Source organism: Euleptes europaea, chromosome 9 (assembly GCF_029931775.1).
Source record: "Euleptes europaea isolate rEulEur1 chromosome 9, rEulEur1.hap1, whole genome shotgun sequence".
Taxonomy (NCBI): domain Eukaryota; kingdom Metazoa; phylum Chordata; class Lepidosauria; order Squamata; family Sphaerodactylidae; genus Euleptes; species Euleptes europaea.
The window spans coordinates 32048695-32071459 of NC_079320.1; the positions used below are offsets into that span (position 1 = coordinate 32048695).

A 22765-nucleotide genomic window follows, 5' to 3' on the forward strand; every position below is an offset into this window, starting at 1 on the left:
GGTCCTCCTTGGTTACTTTTCAAAGTCCCCCCACCCTTTATATTTCCACATTGTTTAAATTATAGACTGTACAACAAGGAATCCCTCATGAGTTCAAATAATTACTTAGGATTCAAGAAACAATAAAGGACTAAAAAAGAAGACAGTTCAATGAACCATAATTCAAGTCTTGTTGACACCTACCCTAGATTTTGAGTTGCCCATTCCCATTTCCATATCCTTCTGCAGACTTCTCCTCCTGCACGTAAGCAATTTAATGATCCTCAAGAAGAAATAAATAAAGGACTTTGGACTTGGTACAAGACTGAATGGCGGTGGCAGCGTTTTTCCATCATCAAAGTACGATAACCAGAGCTTAGAGCGAGCAAATTTCCACTCTACATCACTGTCATCCTATATCAGAAACAAAGAGGTGCCTGTTTTTAACATCTTGGCATATACTGTTTCTGTTTTCATGAAGAAATCAAGGAAAATGCTGCAGTCAAGGAAAATGCATTGGCCCTCGTTTCAGAGGACAGCCAGTTTTTATGCAAGACCATATCATTCTGTCAGCCCAATCCTTGAAAGAGTGTTTAGTTCCTCTTTGTGTACTATAAGAAAGCAGATTATGGATGCAACGAGATACTTTGGGAATGCCAAGCTTTGGGAATGCCAAGCAACGAGATACTTTGGGAATGCCAATCCATATCTTGCATATGGACAGCTCCATTGCGCAACTTTTGCTATTAGATAAAAGTTTGCTATTAGATACAGTGATTATTATTTTTCGTTGCACATTCTTTATTAGCTGGCTGATTTTCACAATGAAATGTTTCGCTGTCCCACTGAATCCAAAATATAAAAGCTTTCTGATAGATGAAATGTAGCTACCAATAAACTGAAGTTATACTAATCCAAGAAAAAGTTGTAGGCATTAATCCTTTCTGAAACTGTGCCACTCTGCTAACGTAAATGCAGCCATGCACATTTTCAGACAAAGGCCAGTGAGTTTCTAATGTGTCTCTAAGATTAAAATCAAACTTTTGGAAATGCTAAGCAGAAAAAGATGCTTACATGGCAAACTGAATAATTAATCTTGGAAAAGCAGTTTGCTCATCATAAGATTTTAACACTATGCATTTTCTTCTCATGTGTGTGTGTGTTAAGTGCCGTCAAGTCGCTTCTGACTCATGGCGACCCTACGAATGAAAGTCCTCCAAAATGTCCTATCTTTGACAGCCCTGCTCAGATCTTGCAAACTGAAGGCCGTGGCTTCCTTTATTGAGTCAATCCATCTCTTGTTGGGTCTTCCTCTTTTCCTGCTGCCCTCAACTTTTCCTAGCATGACTGTCTTTTCCAGTGACTCTTGTCGTCTCATGACGTGACCAAAATACGACAGCCTCAGTTTAGTCATTTTAGCTTCTAGGGTCAGTTCAGGCTTGATTTGATCTATAGCCCACTGATTTGTTTTTTTGGCAGTCCTTCTCATACAAGGTATAAAAGAAGTCAGTGTTGAGTTAGCAAACACTTCAGCATTCCTGTTTGAAAATTAACAGGAGTAGTCAAGTAAGCCACCGGCGGGGACAGGGACGGAGCAAACACAAAAGGTCGTGTTAAAGGGGCTCTTAATTAATGCGAAGCAGGTATGCGCCGGCTTTGCAGTAACTTCCTGAACGATGGTTCACCGTGGGAAAAAATATGCAGGGGAATTCAGCCTGGAATGCGCTGCTAATTACCAAGCATAGATGGCCTATATTTCATAGCCATTTGGGGGCATTTGCCATTGAGCTTCTCAGAGCCTCCTCTCCCAGCTCACCCTGTTCCTCCTCTTCCCTCCTGGCCTTGCAACATACCTAGGTGCTAGAGAGTCAAAGTTCACAGTTTGAGAACTACTGCCTTCAACAACATCCATCCCACCATCAACCTGAGTCTGGATCACTCCAGGCTGCAGGTTCACTTTCTGGGTGTCACTGGGCAACTATATGATGACCACATAACACTATTGTACACAAGAAACCCAGTAACCAGTACATATATATCCATACATAAATCTCCATGCTTTCAACTACCATGATCCAATGTTTAAGTCCTATGGTTCAATTCCATTTTTGTTCCAGTTCCTTGCACAACGAATCATATTTAAAGGATTTGTATCAGACATTCTTAGAGATGCAACACCAGGCAGTGAAATGAAGAAACAGATTGACAAGACCAGACTGGTACCCAAGAATAACCGCTATAGGACAGGTCCGGAAGAGAAAGTGATACAACACTAGTTTTAACTTACTGCTCTCATCAGTCAAGATATTCTACCTGTTACCAGCCCACCTTCTGAGAAGTCACTTAGGCCTGGGAAGGGAGGTGGCCACAATCCTACTCTTCCTTCCAAGTTGTTCCTGACCACTTAACAGAGATATAAGCCAAGAGAAAAGACCTTGCAACAAAGTCAGTGGTCATGTTTGTACCCACATCCACTCAGGCAACACTCAGATTATTAGAATCTAATGATATCATTAACCTGCTCATTATCCAACATGCTATGTACCATTATAGGCCAACAATATCCCTCTGCTTTCTACATAGACAAACAAATCAATTTCTATGCAAAAGAATGGACACAAATCTGACATTAAAATGGCATTATTTATAAATGGTCTGCAGTAGAGAAATATTTCAGTCCCTCAGGGATACTCAGCTGTTGATCTGACAGTCGCCCATTATTAAAAAAAAAAAAAAAAGCTACAATCTACAAAGAAGACCTCAGCATGAATTTACTGAACTAAAATTTATCAGTATTTCATTTGGTTTGTTTGGGACTTAACTGAGAAGGAACTTCTATACCATTACAGGTGTTCTAGTGTTGTGTCCTGGGGATATTGCATAATCATCAATTAGTGCTATCACCCAAGATCCTACCTAGCTCTACTTTATGGGATTCACCTTTGAAGTCTACAAAGGAGACAGCACATACGTATAATGCAACTCAGTGGGGTATTCTTCACGGTGGATTTTGCTTCGGTTTCGAACCGGAGCAAATAATAAACTGATTTAAATAGCTTCTTCATGGCAGTGCAGATTCTCCCCCCATCCCAATTTTTCACGGGAGAAACAGCGCACTTCTCTGCGCTGCTTACGTCTGCTGCCGCTCATGACTCACCGCTCCAAATCCGCCTAATCCCGCCCACTCTTCCCATGATCCTGTGTGTGTGTGTTGGGCGGGGGGGCATCCCAAGAGCAGCAAATCCAAGTGTGTGTGGGGGGGACCATGAGAGCAGCAAATCCAAGCCAAAACTCCCGTCACCCTTCTGAAGAGAGGCAGCCAGTCTGCTTTGGGTCTCCCTCCTGCCGGTGTGATCCTATGTGTGTGTGTGGGGGGGGACCATGAGAGCAGCAAATCCAAGCCAAAACTCCCGTCACCCTTCTGAAGAGAGGCAGCCAGTCTGCTTTGGGTCTCCCTCCTGCCGGTGTGATCCTATGTGTGTGTGTGGGGGGGGACCATGAGAGCAGCAAATCCAAGCCAAAACTCCCGTCACCCTTCTGAAGAGAGGCAGCCAGTCTGCTCTGGGTCTCCCTCCAGCCGGTGTGATCCTATGTGTGTGTGTGGGGGGGGGGGGGACCATGAGAGCAGCAAATCCAAGCCAAAACTCCCGTCACCCTTCTGAAGAGAGGCAGCCAGTCTGCTTTGGGTCTCCCTCCTGCCGGTGTGATCCTATGTGTGTGTGTGTGTTTGGGGGGGGGGACCATGAGAGCGGCAAACCCAAGCCAAAACTCCCGTCACCCTTCTGAAGAGGGGCAGCCAGTCTGCTTTGGGTCTCCCTCCTGCCGGTGCGATCCTATGTGTGTGTGTGTTGGGGAGGGGAATCCTGAGAGCGGCAAAACCCCCATCACCCTTCTGAAGAGGGGCAGCCAGTCTGCTCTGGGTCTCCCTCCTGCCGGTGCGATGCTGTTAGAGTGGCAACTCCCCCAGCCAATCACCGTTCTTGGGGGAGGAGAAAGGAGACGTCCCGGGGAGCGAAGCAAACATTTCTTCATGGGCATCCGAGCAAAAAAACGCTCTTTTACTGGAAAGTACGGCTCAGAAGTGGTTTGGATTGCCTCTCTTTTAAACCGGCTTATTTTGCTCAGTGAGTGAAAACACGGCTCTGCAGTGAATAACCAAAATTTGCCTCCGACGCAAAACAGCGTCGAAGCAGCAGCAAATATCCATGAAGAATACTCCAGTGTGTTATCTGTAGTGGCCAGTTAACTTCCACTTTCCGTGACTTGCAGTTCAATCCTATGCAGAGCTACTGCAGCCTCAACCCACTGATTTCAATTAGTTTAGACTGGAGTAACTCTGCACATAATTGCATTGTTGGCCACATAAGAGTGCCATAGCCATACATTATTCTTTTGATTATGTCTACAAAAAGGAGGGATTGGACTGACAGGGATTACATGGTTTCAGATTAGATACATTTAAAAGTCCTTAAAGTACAAGATTCAGATAACAAGAAGGTAAATAAATGCTGTCTTACATTTAGGTATGGTAATTTACAAAAGTATGCTTAAATACTAGGCTACAAATTTTTCTAACAATATCCTCCCAACTTGCTCCCATACAGATCAAAACTGTCCTAAAATTATGATATTTCATGGTCCAAAACTGGCTCTAAACGTCTATGAACCATTTTAATGAAAATATGTCTGAATATGTTTGAAATTTTTGGATAAGCCAGATCTAAATACGTTTCTCCCATGTTAAACAGCTTTTGCCAGAATCGTTGAATGCATATGAATGGAATACTGAAACCATTACTGAGAAATATAATGTTGATGAATACTGCATTCAGATGTCATGGCAAGCCCTCCGTTTGTTTAGGATGGACAAGAATAAAGCTCATGTGCTCTGTCCCTTCTGGTGATTCTGGTTTTGGAAGCCTTGAATCAATGCTTTGTTTGTTGAGACATTTGAATGCAAGCACCTATTCAAACTGGACTTCTTCCCATCAGGATTTTATATTGGGAGGATTAGAATCCCCATTTGTAGGGAGGACGCAAACTTCAGTTTGCCTACATGTCTATATTTGTATGTCACGGAAAACTGGAAATGATTAAAGTCTTTCCAAACTAGGGTTTTTTCCCTGCATGTGTTATTTCATCAGATGTGTGCCCATACTGCGTCTTTCCCCCCCTTTTCTGCACATGTTTTGCTCTCTCTAGTGGTTGCTTTGATCTTTCCTAGCTGTTTCTCCATTTTTAATAAGCATTTTTAAAGACTGAAGTGACCACTAAAAGGAACAAAAGACATGCAAAAAAGAAAAAAACTCGGACATGATAGGGGCACACAACTGACAGAAATACCATGTGCAGAAAAAAAATCCCAGAAAGCTTCCAATCACACTCTGCATGATAGTGGAAGAGGGAGGATAAGAAGGTGCATAAGTATGAACAAGCTATGTTTGTGCCTGTCATGAGCAAATGAATACTTGGATCCTGCCTAGATTTCCATGGAAGGGGGTGATTTTCATTGATTCCTCCTTCCCACAGCAGTTCAAAAAGCACCCCAAAATGCTGCTCCATAGGGGACTCCAATGAATAGCTTGGGGGGGGGGGGGGAATTGGACGTCTCCTACTGGAGGGAGGATTGGTAAAAACCAAACCCCCCCCCTTGTGCCCATGGAAGTCTAGGCAAAAAACAAGCCAAAGGTTTGTCATTATATAAATGAACTGGATCCAAACCCCATGAAAAGAAGGGCTTTGAAGAAGTGGATTTTACCCATCCTGTTGTCTATCAGCAGCCCCCTGTGCCCCTGCAAAGATGCTGTTAAGACTTAGGAGAGCTACCTGAACAATAAGCCAAGTGAAATGAAGCTGAATTCAGATAAAAGAGAGGGGCAGGGCTTTTTCCCCAGGTACCTTTCCTTGCTGCAGCTCCATGCTGCATAGAATATTGTTCAGAAGGGTTTCCTGATCCTCAGCTATGGCTTGGTGGGGCACAGGAGCTGCTCAGGGGTTTGGGTCCAACCCTTCAAAAACAATTTCTTATTCTGATAAGCTATACAGCAAGAGTGAATATGCTTTTTAAAGTAAGTTTTAATACAAAAATAAATAGAAAAGTTGAGATCTACCTCTATTTCTTGGTATGAGCTGTTGATCATGGCAATCAGCATGTTGAGTAAAACCACGACCATTGTCACATTATATATCCCATATAACACATAGCCGATATTCTCGATGAATTTATGATCATACTTGAGGACAACTGATGTGACCTCCGATAAGCCAAATATTGACCAAAATAAGGTCTTAAAGCTTTCTTCAACTCTGCAGGGAAGAAGAGAACATTACTGATTTTCTAAGACCAGTATTTCCTATTTGCTAATTAGATTTAAAGCAGTATTTATACTGCAAAGAACCCAGTGCAGACATTTAACCAAAACAAAATGCAGCAGCCATTACACTGAATTTGGTTTATCCATTTATCAGTAAGAATAAGGGGGGGCACACAAAACACTGGGTTGGATCTTACAGGCAGTCTGACACAGAGGCAGGTCTTTCTCTGCCCTCTGCTGGTGTAGCAACAAAAAGTCTGTGGTGGTAAGCCGCCCTGAGCCCGACACTGCCACGAAAGGGCAGGGTATAAATAGAAACAAACAAACAAACAAGATACAATTGTTTACAAAGAACATGATTTCTCTGTTTTTGTCCAGATAGCTAACGGAACAGTCTTATCCTGTTCATTTTTTAATATCCATGTACACTACAATGCTATCTGAGTCAGATTAGCTACATATGAAATAGAGGAAATGGCAACATATCAAAAGCTACCAGGAAAAGGGAAGCAAGATTTTGGCATGTTCAGATGTACGTGTGTGTATAAAATAAAATTATATATATATATATATATATATATATATATATATATATATATATATATATATATATATATATATATATATATATATATATATATATATATATATATATATATATATTTAAACTATTAAAACACAAATGATGTTTTAATGTCTTAGTGTTTGCCTCCTTGGGGACCCTGAGTTGGGTGGAAAGGCACATACAAACATTTTAAAGAAATACAGAATTTTTGTGGCTGAGGAGGGATTTTAATCTGTGTCTCCACACCCTTAGTTCTGCATTCTAACCATCACATCATAATGGGTACATGGTGAACCATGCTTCAGTGCTTTGGTTTCAGTGGGTTTAAGGGTACAGAATTATTTTGAATTATGGCCAGAGGCAGCACAAGATGCTGCCATCTGATGCCTCACTGCTGCTGCCCCTGCCCCAGAGCCAGAGGAGATAACCATCTTTACCTTTTTGCCTCCTCATTCTCTTTAAAAATAGCATGGAAACCTGCCCATGCCATACAGAACTTCCTGAATTCTCATGAGATTACTTCCCCTCATTAGAGTACAGTCACCATTTTTGTTCCCGTGGCAGGAAGTAAGCAGAAATGGTGGCTGAACATTTATGAGAAGGAATCTTGTGAGGCTTTTGGAACTTGCAAGCACAGCTTTTCAGCATTGCTTTATTTAAAGTAAGGTAGATTATCTTTTCTGGCTGATGGCTGACTGACAGTAGGTATGGATGGGAGGTTTTCAATCTCCAAAATCTGCCACCCGAGGCAATGCCTTAATTTGTGGTATTATAGAGCCAGGCCCAATTCTGGGCCTGTGTGTACAATTGTATTAATCTTCTCATTTTAAATTTGTACATACATCAAATATAACTCTTATATGTGAGAAGCAAATATGCCATCACTATTATTTTTATTATTTATTCCATAATTTCATAATTCTGTTTCAAAGAATAAAACAGACATGTAGAATGGCTTGTGATCTAAAATAATATTGCAACACAAATGGAAGAAAGGAGGGGGGGGAGGCAAAACTGACAATATACAAAGCTCACACTTCTCACATTACTGAAAAACAGAATAAAGGAGACACTTTTTTATGCCCCTACTCAGTCAGTCGGATAATGAACCTCTGCAGGAGGGAAGAGAGCAAGACGAGCCCTAGGTGGAAAGTTGGATGATGACTGTGAAAAATCTCTATGTGAAACTTGGCTCCCTTTCCCTGCTGGCCAACTGTTACTGCAGCAGGCTAGATGTCTGGCACAGGTGTGATCTCCTGTAGTTTAACAGGTGACATCTGTGATTATTAATTGTGGCTTGATTATGCTTTGCAAAATTGGGCAACGGTAGAAACAGAACAGCCATCTTCATGATGAGATAATATACAGAAACTGAATCTGATTCATATTAGCAAGCAAATACTAAAACAATTTTGGAAGCACAGAATTGGGGGGGTTTAAAAAAATATTAAAGGTGGCAGGGTCATGAGACAATGGTGGAATCCAAACCATGTGAACACAGCCCTAAGAGCAGAACAGGTGCTCAACATGATCTGATCCAGGCACGTGACACATCTCTAATGGAGCAGCCCTAGAACAAGTAGGCGCTCATCAGTACTGGACAAAAGCAAGTCAACCTGCAGTTCACAAAGAATCCACAAAGATAAAAAAAATTGCTGGACTCCTGAACTCTGTATAAACAAGACTCCTGAACTCTGTAAAAACACAGTTCAAACACATATATTCATCTCTCAAAGACTGAAGCATTGACTGATGAACTGCAACATGTGTGAAACAGTCAATACAGATGAGTACTACAGAGTGAACGTTTATACCAAATCTAAAACTAGAGTTGCCAGATCCAGGTTGGGAAATACCTGGAGATTTTTGGGATGGAGCCTGAGGAGGGCGGGGTTTGGGGAGGGACTTCAATGTCACAGAGTCCCATTGCCAAAGTGGCCATTTACTCCAGGTGAACTGATCTCTATCGGCTGGAGATCAGTTGTAATAATGGGAGATCTCCAGCTACTACCTGGAGGTTGGCAACCCTACCTAAAACACAATGCTTTTGGGAGTCACAGGAGAATTTCAGATGAGCATGGGCTCCGACTCACCTTGGAGCCCCTGTCTGCAGGCCTGCGCTGGGGACAGCTGGAGCCAGTGCGGGGGCTTGAAGATGCTCCGGGGTTGGCCAGCATGCCGCGGTAAAACTATCCCACCCTCCTCTCTGTTTGAATGGGCCAATCAGGCCTTGAGGCTCAGGGGGTGGGCCAGTGGACCTGGGTGTTTTCACTCAGGTCCACCTGTAGCAAATGTAAAGAGCCCCCGCCTGGCTCCAGCGGCATTCAGTAGCATGCTGTCCCACCCACCCTCTTTATAATTGGGCTGTTCTGTTATGTTCTGTCATGAGGTTATGTTAACTTGTTAAAACTTTGGAGGCTTGGCATAGGGCCGGATCCAATTTGGGGGGAAAGCCAGCCTGCATGCCCCCTTTTCCCCACTTTGAGGATCCCAATAAGGGATTTTGGGAGAGGCCTGGATTGGAACATGCCCAGCCCGGAGACTATCAAAATTCCCCCCCCACCAAGTGGCAGGGGACCACACAGCTGGCTTCCGTCCAAGTGGGTTCCACATACTGCCATCTCCGGCTATCCCCAGCAGGCGGTCTTGGGGTAAGAAATGCATTGGCAGGCAGACAGGTTGGCCAGTGCCTGGGATCCTGCCCCTATGCCATGCCAATGCCTGTTTGCTGTAACCAATAAAAATTGTGGCCATTTTCATCCTGCAAGTGTCTCTATGTGTTCAACTGCATGCCAAGATCGTCGGGGTAGAGCCCCTGGGTTGGATTGCACGCCACGGTGGTGAAGGAGGTCAATATTAGGTAACAATCTCCAGACACTCCCCCAATTAAGCACTAGGCCAGCAACTAGCAGCCACACCATATATCACATGAGGAAACAGTAATTTGTAGTTTCTGAGGATGTGACTGAACTCAGCATTACTAACCCTTTTCTTTCTTGGATTTCTCAGTAGCTGTGGAGGGGTTAATAACACAAAACTTAACCATATGACCAGAAGCTACTAGCAACTATCACTCCATACAGTGAAAGAGCCTTAAATAGCTTAAATAGCTCCTCATCAGTTATTATGTGATGGGTGCTAAACGGTTTCTGTATTAGCGATCAAGTGGTATGTATAAACCAGTTCTTACTGCAAATCTCAAATTGATTTTACCAAAAAATAAGAGCAAAATAGCACAGTCCTTATTTTATATAAACCTAATTTTTTTACTTACGTTGTAAAAGCTGGGTTTACTTTGGCTCCAAGATAGTAGGAGTACAGTATGAACATCCCAATCATAAAAGCAAGGAAAACCATAATAAAAAGGACCATAAACTTGAAAATGTCTTTTACAGTCCTTCCAAGTGAAATCTGCAATGGTCCAAAACTCTCATTTGCAGGCAAGATGTAAGCTATCCGAGAGAAACTAAGCACAACAGCTATTGCGTAAAGGCCTTCTGATATGATCTGTGGATCAGATGGAAGCCATTTATCTCGAGCTGGAAGTAATAATATAAATGAAAAACTCAGTTACTTTATCTTTTATTTGTTAAAAAAATAATCTAATATCTGACAGTTGTTTTACATATGTGTCTTTATAAAGATAAATATTTATGGAGCTATTTTTGTGTAATTGGAATTCACCTATATTGTGGGCAATATTTTCTATGCACTAGTCAAGCAACAGTTTATTAATCGCCTTCTTTATATGCTCAGGCACACTCATAAAATTGCTTTGTTGAAAATTTATTGCCCTGTTTTTAAAATAATCTTCCAGATGCTTTTTCTGCTGGCGCTGCCTTCTGTAAGTTAGAGTGGTACAACGAGCAACAGAAGTGCACCAGAAAGCTAACAAAGACAAGATAAACAAAACGTTGCACATTTGGGATTCTTATCTTATGTATTTATAGTTAAAGATTGGTAGTCATATTGCTATTTCTTTAAAATAATATCTGCCATTTTTGTAGACCTGAAAAAGGCAGTTTCTTTGGGCTCACCGTAAGTAAAATATTCTATGTTTGGAGGAAGTGTCACCACAGAGAGGTCTGGAGCATCAATGTTCTTGTCTACATATTGCTGGGCTTTTGTGGCCTGAAGAAATGCTAACAGCCTGGCCGTGAAAGCAGCAATGAAAATAGATAACATCCCAAAATCCAGGACATTCCAGAGCTGCAAAATATATTCCCTGGGTCCTTCTAACCACAGCTCCTTGCACTCAGACCACATCATACCTGAAACAACATGCAAAAGTAACATACTGAAAAGGTTACTGAAATCAATTTTGGCCTCCTTATATTACAGGAAACAGAGAGTACACCACTCCTATCACATAATTAACAGCTCTTTCAGACCTACTGCCTGGGTCAAAGCTCTCCAGAATCACTGTCTTAAACTTTGGAAGACATGTGGTGATAGGTGAGAAAGCGTTGATTTATTCATTCGTTTGTTAAAGTATTTATAACCCCACTTTCAAATAAAAATTTCTCCAACACAGATCAATCAGATACAACTCATAAATACAAGGACTGAAATCATCAGAAAACGAAAAAAATCCGACAAAACACAGATGAAATAAAGAGAATTCATAACAAAACCACAAAACACAAAAACATTGTAGACTGCAAAGTAAGCAAGGTGCCATGCTATTTTCTTCTAGGTTCTACATGGAATGAGGAGGAACAAGAGTGTGCCAGCTTAAGATCCAGTCTGACGTTATTGCATATGGAAAGTCATAGTGATAGGCTTTGTGACTTGCTCGAGAGTATCTGATCAACGAATGGCTAAATGGTTATGTGACTGTTAGGACAGGTTCACACATGCATGCTCATCACCTGATGACTGCAACATCAAGTGGTGCCTTGCATTTGTGAATAATCCACTACGCATAATGCACCACAGGCAAAACTAAACATAGCTTCAGATATTAGAAGTTACATAGCTGCCAGTGCCCATGGGCACATAGAATGCCATCAAAAGTTGCCATCGGTTCTTGTAGGTTATCCAGGCTGTGTGACAGTGGTCTTGGTATTTTCTTTCCTGACGTTTCGCCAGCAGCTGTGGCAGGCATCTTCAGAGGAGTAACACTGAGAGACACTGTCCTTCAGTGTTACTCCTCTGAAGATGCCTGCCACAGCTGCTGGTGAAACGTCAGGAAAGAAAATACCAAGACCATGGTCACACAGCCCGGATAACCTACAAGAACCGATGAACTCTGACCATGAAAGCCTTCGACAAAAGTTGCCATATTTGCTCAGTTTTTGTTCACATGCAGATGAGGCTACAAAACCCATTAGCAGAGAGGGCCTCCATCCCTGGAAGCCAAAGGGAGAGAAGGGACTTTCTGCGGGCTCCTCCTAAGCCCAGCCAGCTAGTTGCTCTCAGGCAGGAGAATCCTAAACCAGGGTTCCCTTGACAAACCTGCTTGCCTGACAAGCTCCCACATATATCCTTCTGGAGTGCTTGCTGAGCCCTTATTGCAATCCCAGTCTAGTCCCTGTTAGAGATGGGATATGATTTATTACTTGTGGTCTGGTACCCTGTCCTACTTCCATATCCCCCGTGCAGTAGAGACGGCAGCTTTGCATCTCCCTTTCCAACACTGTCTCTTGTGGCAGAATGGATGTAGCAGATGCTCTGCTTCCCCTCCCCCTCCACAGCAGTAATTGGGCCCCCAATTATCCATTAAGGCAGCTGTCTCATCTTAAACGTGAAGCTCCTGCAGCAGTTGCCTCTGCTGGTTCTGAGGAAGAAAGGTAGAAAAACAAGCGGGAAGGAAAGCCATGTTCAAAGTTTTAACTGTTGCTTTGTCAGCGGGAGCAAGGCCAGGAGGGAACTGATGCCACTGAGAAGTGAGCCAAAGATGTTTTTCTCAAGGGGACAGGCTTGTGTGGTTTCCAAGTTGCTGCAGCAGCTGCTGATACAGCTCATAGGTGTTGGGACTTCCATATGGCAGGTTTCCCTGTAATGTTGCTGCCCTAGTCCCAGACGGAAACACCTACTGGGTTTTTTCCAGTTTTGTTTTAAAAATCGGCAACTGAATATTGTTGTATAACAACCTGTATATCAGGTTCTCTGAATTCCCAGCATTCTTTTTTTTTAAAGCAAAGTGTCTAGCCCCTTTCATTGCAGAGATAACAATATTCAACTGCCAATTAAACCAAAAAAGCATCGCTGTGGCAGTGGGGTAGGGGAGGAATTGGCCACTGCAGGGCCAGGAAAAATGACTGCTATATGGGTGGGACTAAGAAAACCCAAACTTTCCCATCCACATGGCAGACATCCAGGCTTTGCTGTGATCTTTTCCGAAACTTTGCAGTCAAGCAGGTTTAGGAAAGATTGGAGAACAGCCGGGGAAACCCTGGGAGGTACACAAATGCACCATAATGTTGTCAGAAATCAGGAAAAACCCACTTACCAACAGTGTCAAACCCAGGGCAAATAACCATAAGGAAACAGCCCCAGACGTGCACCTCAATGAGCCTATTACAGCAGTACAGCAATAGGCATAGCAATGAGATTGTAAGTGTGTGGTGTGTGTGGGTGTTATGGGGAAAGAACGTACGGCAGAAGCTCTAATATAGGCCTCTTGCCTACATCCAATAAAAATCTAGAATCAGCCCTGGATGGAACTGTTATATAATGTCTTCAGCTGGGATCCAGTGAAGCACAAGCAGGAATGTAAACAGACTTAGTGCACTTCTGCTTGTGCAATATCTTGTGCAACACAAGCACTTTCCTCCCTATATATAGTAGCCCGAAACTGGTTGCATAGGATCTTGCACAAGTGGAAACACAAGTGGAGATACAGTATGTTTGACTTAGTGCAAGCAGCTACCTTGGTCTTTTTCTTGCTTTTCCGCTTGTACAAGAGCTGCAGCGTAAACCAAAATTTTTGTGCAGGAGCCAGCCCTTTGCTTCACAAATGGATGCACAAAGTCAGTAAGTGTTGAATAATCATATGCGTGTATTACTCAGCTCTTAGTCTCTAAAAGGCTGGAATGTGCATGTTATACTCTGAACTAAAATGGTATTTATTATTAGTTGTATATACATGAGAGTAACCCTAGGCAGATCTACTCAGACGTAAACCCCATATTATTCAATGGGGCTTACTCCTAGGAAAGTATTTTTAGGACTTCAGCCAGCTGGCCAGAGATTTAGTCTAGAAATCATATCGGTTTCTGAACATTGCTAGCAAAGTATACAAGCAGAAATTCTGAGGAAGCAATTTGGATGAAACTAAGATAAAGCAATATACATACCAAGTACCCATATCATGATCAGCATCTCAGTCCAGGAGAACTGAGTAGTCTTAACCCGAAAAATCTGTTTAGGGTAATCTGTAACAGTTATATTTGGTAATGTAGAGATGCCATCAAATCTGTCTGAAGCATTAAATACCAGCAGACCCAGGAAAATGATGAAGGAAGCTGCATGTGCCACAAACTTCATAAATGGACTTCGGAGAATTTTTCCTAGCTGGGGAGGCAAAGCAAAAGTGTTGTTGTTTTTTTAACAAACAAACAATGTGTGCTTTTATTTTTAACGAACATCCCTATGGTGAAAAATACAGGCATGTTATGCTAACCTTCAGTGGCTGGAAAGTCATACTTTATAATAATTTCTCCACACAAGTTTTGGAAACCACCTCTTCAGGCAATGCTATGCTCAGGGCTTCAAGTACACCACACCTGGTTTCTATACCAATTATCATGAAAATGGTCTCTAAATCTATTTATTTCTATTCCCAACTTTTTGATTTTTCAGCATAGCTCCCAACAAGAAAAGAAAAGAAAAATTGAACAAAATAAAACCTGCATAATAAACATCAAACCTATTTTTGTCACTAAGTTATTAATATTATGGGAAGGTATGTTTTTTTTTCAAGTTATAAAGCTCGTACACAGATAATTTTTTAAGAATTATTAGACGATACGAGAGTATTCACTAACTTTGTTAATTTTCCTTCTTGACGTTAGCATTGGCAATCAACCAGAAAAAAACAGCCTGGCCATTTTTGTTTGTCATATTTGTTTGGCAGGCAGTTGCCAGAAAAGGCTCCCTCTTTTTAAAAAGAAACTTTTAAAACATTTTATACCTTAGGTGAATACACAGCTTCTGTGCTGGATTCCACTCTTCGATACAAGAGAAGACAGTGAGTTCTACCTTGGGATACACCATTAGACCTGCTCTGTACTTAATAATATTTCCCCAGGCCCCACCCAGATGTCAGAATATTTTACTTCAAATCTGGCATCTCCATTTTAAGTTTACAAGGGGTGAAACAGGTTTTATTCCCTACATTTTCATTGCCTAAAACAGGGGTGGGGAACCTTTTTCCTGCCAAGGGCCATTTGCACATTTATGACATCATTCAGGGGCCATACCAGGTGTAGATCTCCCGGTGGGGGGGGAAGAGGCTAGGGTTGCCAGGTCTCCAGCCACCACCTGGAGGTTGGCAACCCCAGGGGAGGCCACACAGAGAAGGCCTGCAGGGTGCCCCCATTCCCCCCTCCCAGGCGGAAGGGCAGCCAGCAGTGGGCCCGAGCAAACGAGGTGCCAGGGGGGGCGCAGCCCACAGTCGATCGGCAAGGGAGGAAGGAAAACAGAGAAAGAGGAAAAGGGAGGGAGGGAGAAAGGGAGAAAGAAATGGAGAGAGAGGGAGAAAGAAAGAAAAGGACGAAGGGAGACAAAGAAAAGGACGGAGGGAGACAAAGAAAAGGATGGAGGGAGACAAAGAAAGAGACAGAAAAAGAGGGAGAAAGAGAGGGAGAGAAAGGAGAAAGAGTGACAGAAAAAGAGGAAGAAAAGAGAGAAAAGCCTCCCCCACACACACACACACACACCCGCGTATGCTGGCCCCGTGCGACCGGGCACCAGTCTCCATGCCCTCTCCTCCCCAGAGTCCGCAAAAGGGCCCCCCCCCCGAAGCCCGATCGGCTCCTGCATGCACGCTCTGCTGCCGGGAGCCGCCAGCCTCTTTCCCCCTCCCTCTCGCTGCTCAACAGCCAACAGTCAGCGAGAGGAGGTCCAAAGGGCGCCGCAGCGCCGCTGTAAGCCAGGAACACCCTCTGGGAGGGCCGCCCTGCGCCCCACCTCAGTAGCAGAGCTCCGGAGGGCCACAAAAAATGTCCTTGGGGGCCGCATACGGCCCCCGGGCCTGAGGTTCCCCACCCCTGGCCTAAAAGCTGCAAATAATAAATATACTATTTTAATAGTGCATTTACTTTTTGTCAACAGCAACCAGAGAGTTGATTAAAAATATCTTTAGAATAATAAGAAACAGTTATGACTCTAATTTGAACTGTCACTAGCAGTTTTCTTTGTGGGGGAATTACCCCGTTAAAATATACAGTTATACACTCGTCTTTGCTGTCCTTACCCAAACTGCTCAGAAATCTGCATTCCCAAGGATTCAGTCTCTTACACACTTACTAGAAAGACTGTCTCACTGCACAAGAAACACAGTCACTTGAAGCATGGCATTACCAAAAGGTGGAGGCAATGGGCATATGGCTTGTGCCTATCACTGCTGCACAGAACAGGTCCAAGGAGGCTTGAGAGTCCCTCTGCAGGTTCTCTTAGAGTGGAACAGGAGATACAGTTGCCACCTCTGGCTTGGGGAAATTCCTGGAGATTTAGGAGCAGAACCTGGTGAGGACAGAGTTTGGGGTAGGGAAGGGAGCTCAATGGATATGTGGTTCCATACAGCCTACCCTCCAAAGCTGCCATTTCCTCCAGAGGAACTGATCTATGTAGTCTGGAAATCAGTTGTAATTCTGGGTGATCCTCTGGCCACACCTGGAGGATGGCAAGCCTAACAGGAGGATGCACATGCTTCCTCTCCACTTGTGTCACTGCCGCCCAGCTCCAATAGGCTGCAGAGCCCCAATGAAGCCCACCATGCAGCTGGCAGAGCAAGCGTATGAGGAGGCATGCCCCTCCCATTTATGCCATTGTCACCCAGCTCCAAGACAAGCCATCTTGGAGGCTGGTGGTGGCAGCATAAGAGGGAGGAGGAATTGTCTCCATTCTCCCAATACTTGGGGCAGCAAAATGCAATGTCCCATTAAGCTTAGTGGTGGGTACTCATGATTAAACATGATTGAGATCGTGTTACACATTTTGATAAGACTGTAACAAGAAGAGCCCAGTTTAGCGGTATTATTGTAGTCATGAGGGAGCAAGGCTCAGACTTTCCTAAAAGCCCAGTTTTCTGGCATGCGTGGGGATGGTTGGGAGCTGGCACAAGGTTCAGGGGCTTGTCTTGTGGAGCAGGGACTCAGCTGGGCAGCCAGCATGCTGCCACAAAATGGCTGCTAGTGTGGAAGCTGGAGAAGGAGCCATAGCATCTCTTAACTCCAGCTGGAACTCTTCCTGCCCTGCTGCATACCTTCTTGGCCCGCCCTATATTTCAAATGGACCAATCAGGCCCTGGCTCAATAGGGATGGGGCCGGCAGGCAGGCTCAGACCTAAGCTTTTGCACTTGGCTCCTCCAGCTAGGTATTTAAGAAGCTGTCCCCCTTGCCCAGCTGAGTCTGCTTCCTAATTTGTCCTGCCCTCCTTCCCGATACTTGGGCTGTTTGGTTGTTATGTCAACTTAGTGTTAATTCGTCACAACTTTTGGCATGGGGCCGGATCCATTTTGGGGGGAAAGGCAGCCTGCGTCCCCCCTTTTCCCCATTATGGGGACCCCAAAAGGGGTTTTGGGGGAGGCCTGGAATAGGGACATGCACAGTTGGGGGTTGTCTGGATGGTGGCCTCCCACCATGTGGCAGGGGACCCACACAGCAGGCCTCCGCCCAAGTGGGTCCCACAGACTGCCATCTCAGGCTACTCCCAGCAGGCGGGCTGGGAGTAGGATGCATTGGTCGGCAGGCGGCCAGGCCGATGCCTTGGATCCAGCCCCTATGCAACGCCAATGCCTGATGCTGTAACCAATAAAGTTGTGGCCATTTCCATTCCAGCTACTGTCTCTGCGTCTTTAATTGTATGCTAAGGTCATCATAGTATAAGGATCATGGGGTGGTTATTGCATGCCAAGAATGGCCAGGGTTTGGGGCTGCAGTAAGTAGCCAGCTCCAAGACACTCCCCAATTCGGCGCTATGCCAGAAATCCACTGCCTACCTTGAGCACTGTGGGAGCAGGGTTTGACTCTAGCCCATTCTCTTCAGTATCAGTGAATAAATATTTTGTATGGGCAGGCCCAACTGCCTAATCATAGCTTATGAGTCACCAAGCCAAACACAGCCCACCTGCCATGGACTGTGCTTGTCTGGTGCTTGACTGTTTCTTCCCTGACTATACTTTCCTGGCAAGCAATAACTATAGGAGATGTATCAAGATAACAGTGGGGTTCATGAGATGGATAATATTCAACTTGATAGATCGTAACATTGTAAAAACCTGTCACGAGAGGAAAGCACACAAGCTGCAGGATATATTCTCCAGATCATCCAAGCAAAGTAACCTTAGTATACTTTCTTTTGGGAAATTTTAAATTGTTATTCTTTAGAACACAAGGATTGCAAAGCACTTTGTACCCTAGGGCTGCCAACCTCCAGGTGGTGGCTGGAGATCTCCTGGGAATACAAGTGATCTCCAGCCGACAGAGATCAGTCCATCTGGAAAAATGGCCACCTTGGAATGCGGACTGTATGGCATTATACCCCAAAATCCACCCTCCTCAGTTTCTGCCCCCAAAATCTCAAGGTATTACCCAACCCGGAGCTGGCAACTGTATTGTACCCAGAAGCATGCTATAGAAATGAAAAGTGATCACAAAGATGTTAGATATAATAATTTAGTTTAGTTCTCAGAAATATGGACATCAATATTATTTCTTGCTCATTTCAGAGAGGCACCCACATCAACACAAAACTTTAAAAATGAATCAATGTGCAAAACAAAAAACCTTGTACCCTGCTGCATGGTGCAATCCAGTAGCCAACAGCAAGAAATGGAAGGCCCAGGGCAACCACCAGCACAACCAGACACTTGATAGCTATGGCCTGTTCCCGTAATCCTGAGAGATTTTCATACCAGATAGTCAACAGCTGTTGCTGACAATTTGGATGTGCTACAAACTGCAGATAAAAAAGAAAGAAAACAAAGTTATATTGATGCTAAAGTACATTTAATTATTCTATTGTCTCTTGCAACGTATTTTTAGAGAATATGGTTAATAAGATAAAGCACTGAGCAAAATAAAAGGGATGTTTCAATTGTGAATACAAATTCTCAGTTTGGAACTTTCATAAAATCTTCATGGAACTGTGAATAAATTTTGTCACAACTATTAGAAATCCAAAACTGAGTATTAGCCCATTGCAAATATTGCTTTTCTCTAACAAAAGAGTTACTGATACAGGCACAAAAACAATTTGTACATGGAACAAGATCTCCTTCCAGTGTTATCACAATCCTCTCCTGCATGTCCTCCTAGGGTTAAGGCTGCAGCTGGCAACCTCAAGATAATTTAGGGGGTGGGGACTGGTGCACCAGCATCAAACCAGCACACTAATGTCACTTTCTGTGAAAACCAGAAATGATGTCCCAGGATGCACTGGGATTTTGCAAATCCAAGAGTGTTCCATGGCTTACTTTGGGTTTTCACCAGAAGTGACAGTGCACTGGCAAAATGCTGGCGTGTCCCCCTATCCCCCCCCATTTCCTGCCGGTGCTTTAGGCCCCACTAGGCAACAAATGCGGTTGCCATGAAGTCTCCCACTATAGCTATAGCAGGAGACCTGGCAACCTTGTGTCCTCGTCACACATACATTCTTTAACAAAAGTCAGTATTACTTTTAAATGGAATAAAGTGAGAGAGGGTAAAAGAGGACAAAATTGTTTGTTTCTTCCCATATGGTTACTGTCAGACTAGGATCTGGAAGAGAGGTTCAAATCCCCACACTGCTGTGATAGCTTGCTAAGTGACCTTGGATCATTTATACACTCTCAGCCTAACCTACCTCACAAGGTTGTTATGAAAATAAAATGGCGGAGGGAAGGAACAATGTTGTAAGCTGCTTCGTGTTTCCATTAGGGAGGAAAGCAAGGTATAAATATCTAAAATAACAAAAATATCTCATGCAGCTTCTAAGATACAACAGTAACATATACCTTCATGCTTGAAACTGAGTCATCCCTAAGGCTACTGTAGCCATTTCAGAAAAATAAACATTAGCTGAACAATCTTAGAAGAAATAAGAGTAGGAAACAATGGCCACAATCCAACACAGAGTTAGATGTACCTAAGCCTAATGCATAAATAAGCTGAAATATACCTTTCACTGTGTGGGATTCCAGAAGAGTAGCTGTCTCAAGCAACTCTTTGTGAAGTTCACCATTACAGATGGAAAGATGCAGAAACCACTACTAGGGCTACAGTCCAAAAAACCTATACCCAAAATCCTACTGGGAACAGTGGGATGTATTTCTGCATAATCAGGTATAGGATCGGTCTGAAAAAGCCCTAAGCCATATTAAATACTAAGACATTTCAACTTTGGGGGGCTAGAATTCACACTGGCAGATCAATGTATCAAAGAAAAGTCCAGACAAAACATTACAGCCTTTCCAAACAATGACAACAATGTGGACAGCAACTCCTTTTTATTTCCCTTTCTGTTTATACCTGTGATTTGGAAACATCTATACAGTATGAAAACTGTGAAGAGGGATCAAGCCATGGGGAAAATCTCATCAGGGACTTATTTATGGTAGCAAAGAACTCCTTCTGATTTTGATGTTGCCAACACAGCTCCACTAATGGTTTTATAAGATTCATTATCAGTTACTAAAATTACATATTAACAGTTGCCACTGTACTTAAAGCTAATACCCTTAGCTTGAAAGTAATATTAAATGACAAGCTTCCCAAAATGGCTTTTCCTCTTGGGCTATTTTAAGCTTCTAATGGTTCCTGAATGTACAGATTGTTATCACCATATAATTTTATGCTATTATTAGGCTTGTTTATTTGGAGTGTCATAGAGCTGCTAACATCACAGTAACACTTCCATAGCCTCAGATGAGATCCGAGGTGTATTTTCAGAAAATATAAATATTAAGTTTCTCTTTTTGTTACAAATGGGGATTTGATTTTAAACATATTCCATATGCGTGATTTACTCTTTTATATTTAAAAATGCAGTAGCACACAAAAGCATCCAACAACAAGGGCAGCCCTCTGTGCCAAAAAGCAATATGGCCAATAGTTCTTAAAGTGCCTGGTAGGAAGCTGAACTCCAGCTTTTGAGGGCTTAGGCGATTAGTCAGACGTCAGCCTATAATTAATGGAGGAATTCATAGTTAAGAATCATGTTCTTTCCCTGTGTACATTTTGGGAAGGATTTTCTCCCACGTGATAGAAAAGTGCATGACTCACAGTAAAATGCTATACAGGGTTATTCCAGTATAAGCCCATAGGAAATCTTTAACCCGTAATAGGTATCTTTTACAGTACAATTCTGTGCAGTTACTCCAATCTTAGTCCACTTATTTCATGGGTTTTATGAGTATTTTGGGTTCAAGATTTACTAATCCCCAACCCTGCTGCACCACATAATACCACAGGATCCTATATAGACACACACACCCCAACTCCACTCAGCCCTGAAAACCTTTGGCTTGCCTTGGGGACAGTCTGCAGCTGCTTTGCTTCTTTCAGCAATATTCCTGGGATACAGAAGACCGTAGTCCAGGGACAGAAGCCTAAGTTTTATTATGCTTATTCCCTGGCTGGAGTTGTTCCTAACAGGTTGCAACAACTCTGTTCAGTTGTTATTTTTGACCATATGTAGGGGAGAAATGTTCCACATGCTGTTCTCCCAGTTAACACAATTACAGTTTTTCCCCCCCGAAAAGGGCAATGTGCATATATTTCAGCATTGAAACACCTGTGCCAGTCTCCAGATTAATCTAAGATCTGATATGCACGTATTGAAGCAGAAAACCCACACATTGACCATTTCGGGGGGGGGGAACCTAGCAAAATAATATACAGCATAATTATAGAGCACCTGCCCCCAAAAGCAAACTATGATATAGTTCTGAAATGACAGATGAGTAGATATGTGATGTTACAATCTTTAGCACATGGATATCTTCTGTTCCAGGATATTTATATTTATTTAGCCTTTTAACAGTGCTCTCCTTGGTAAATAAGTGAACGTACTTCCTTCACCAGTTTTGTAATCAATGTAGAGCTTAATGTACTTTCTATTGACACTACTAGCTCACTGCTGCCAGCAAAATTCCACTTGGAATTTTAAATTGTTAATCACATCTTTATTTTTTTTTTAATGCACAAAATAGATTTGGCACCTTGAAAAAAAATCACACCAAGCAGCAGGCAATGAAGGCAGGAAACTTTCAGTTTCCCCAGCAAGAACAATTTTAATTTGTTGCCTGATTTTAAACAGGGATGAATTCTTCACCCTTTAATTCACTTTACGCAAGAATAATTTCTCTAAATATGCTGATGTGCATATAATCAGCTGACCAGATCACATTAAAGCACATTGGACCTGTAATAGATTGTAGATATAAAGGCAATAAGCTGTAACACGAATCAAAAAAGTAAGAAGCATAATGTACTAATTTTTACTCAAGGTTCTTACTACAGAGTTCTCTCCTTCCTGTGGTAGTTAATAACGCAATCCTAAACAGCATTGCAGCCTTGAAAATTCAAACAGTTTTTGAAGGATGTGATTCTGTTTGGATTGCACTGTAAGGCTACAATCCTATACACACATACCTGGAGTAGACCCCTTTAAACTGAGTGGGACTTAGTTCTGAGTAGACATGCATAGGATTGTGCAGTCAGACCCTTACAGTGCTATCTTAAACATCATTACACCAGT

General features: G+C 42.9%; 1 protein-coding gene across 1 annotated transcript in view; it reads right to left on the reverse strand.

Annotated features, from left to right (window-relative positions):
* Positions 1 to 22765, reverse strand: part of TRPC3 (transient receptor potential cation channel subfamily C member 3) — a 69162-nt gene that overhangs the window by 15823 nt on the left and 30574 nt on the right. The window contains exons 4-9 of the mRNA XM_056855199.1: positions 18821 to 18985; positions 14160 to 14376; positions 10896 to 11129; positions 10133 to 10397; positions 6090 to 6285; positions 184 to 393 (exon numbers count right to left, since the gene is read on the reverse strand). Coding sequence (XP_056711177.1) covers positions 184 to 393; positions 6090 to 6285; positions 10133 to 10397; positions 10896 to 11129; positions 14160 to 14376; positions 18821 to 18985 — 1287 coding nt within the window. The remainder of the gene's footprint in view (positions 1 to 183; positions 394 to 6089; positions 6286 to 10132; positions 10398 to 10895; positions 11130 to 14159; positions 14377 to 18820; positions 18986 to 22765) is intronic.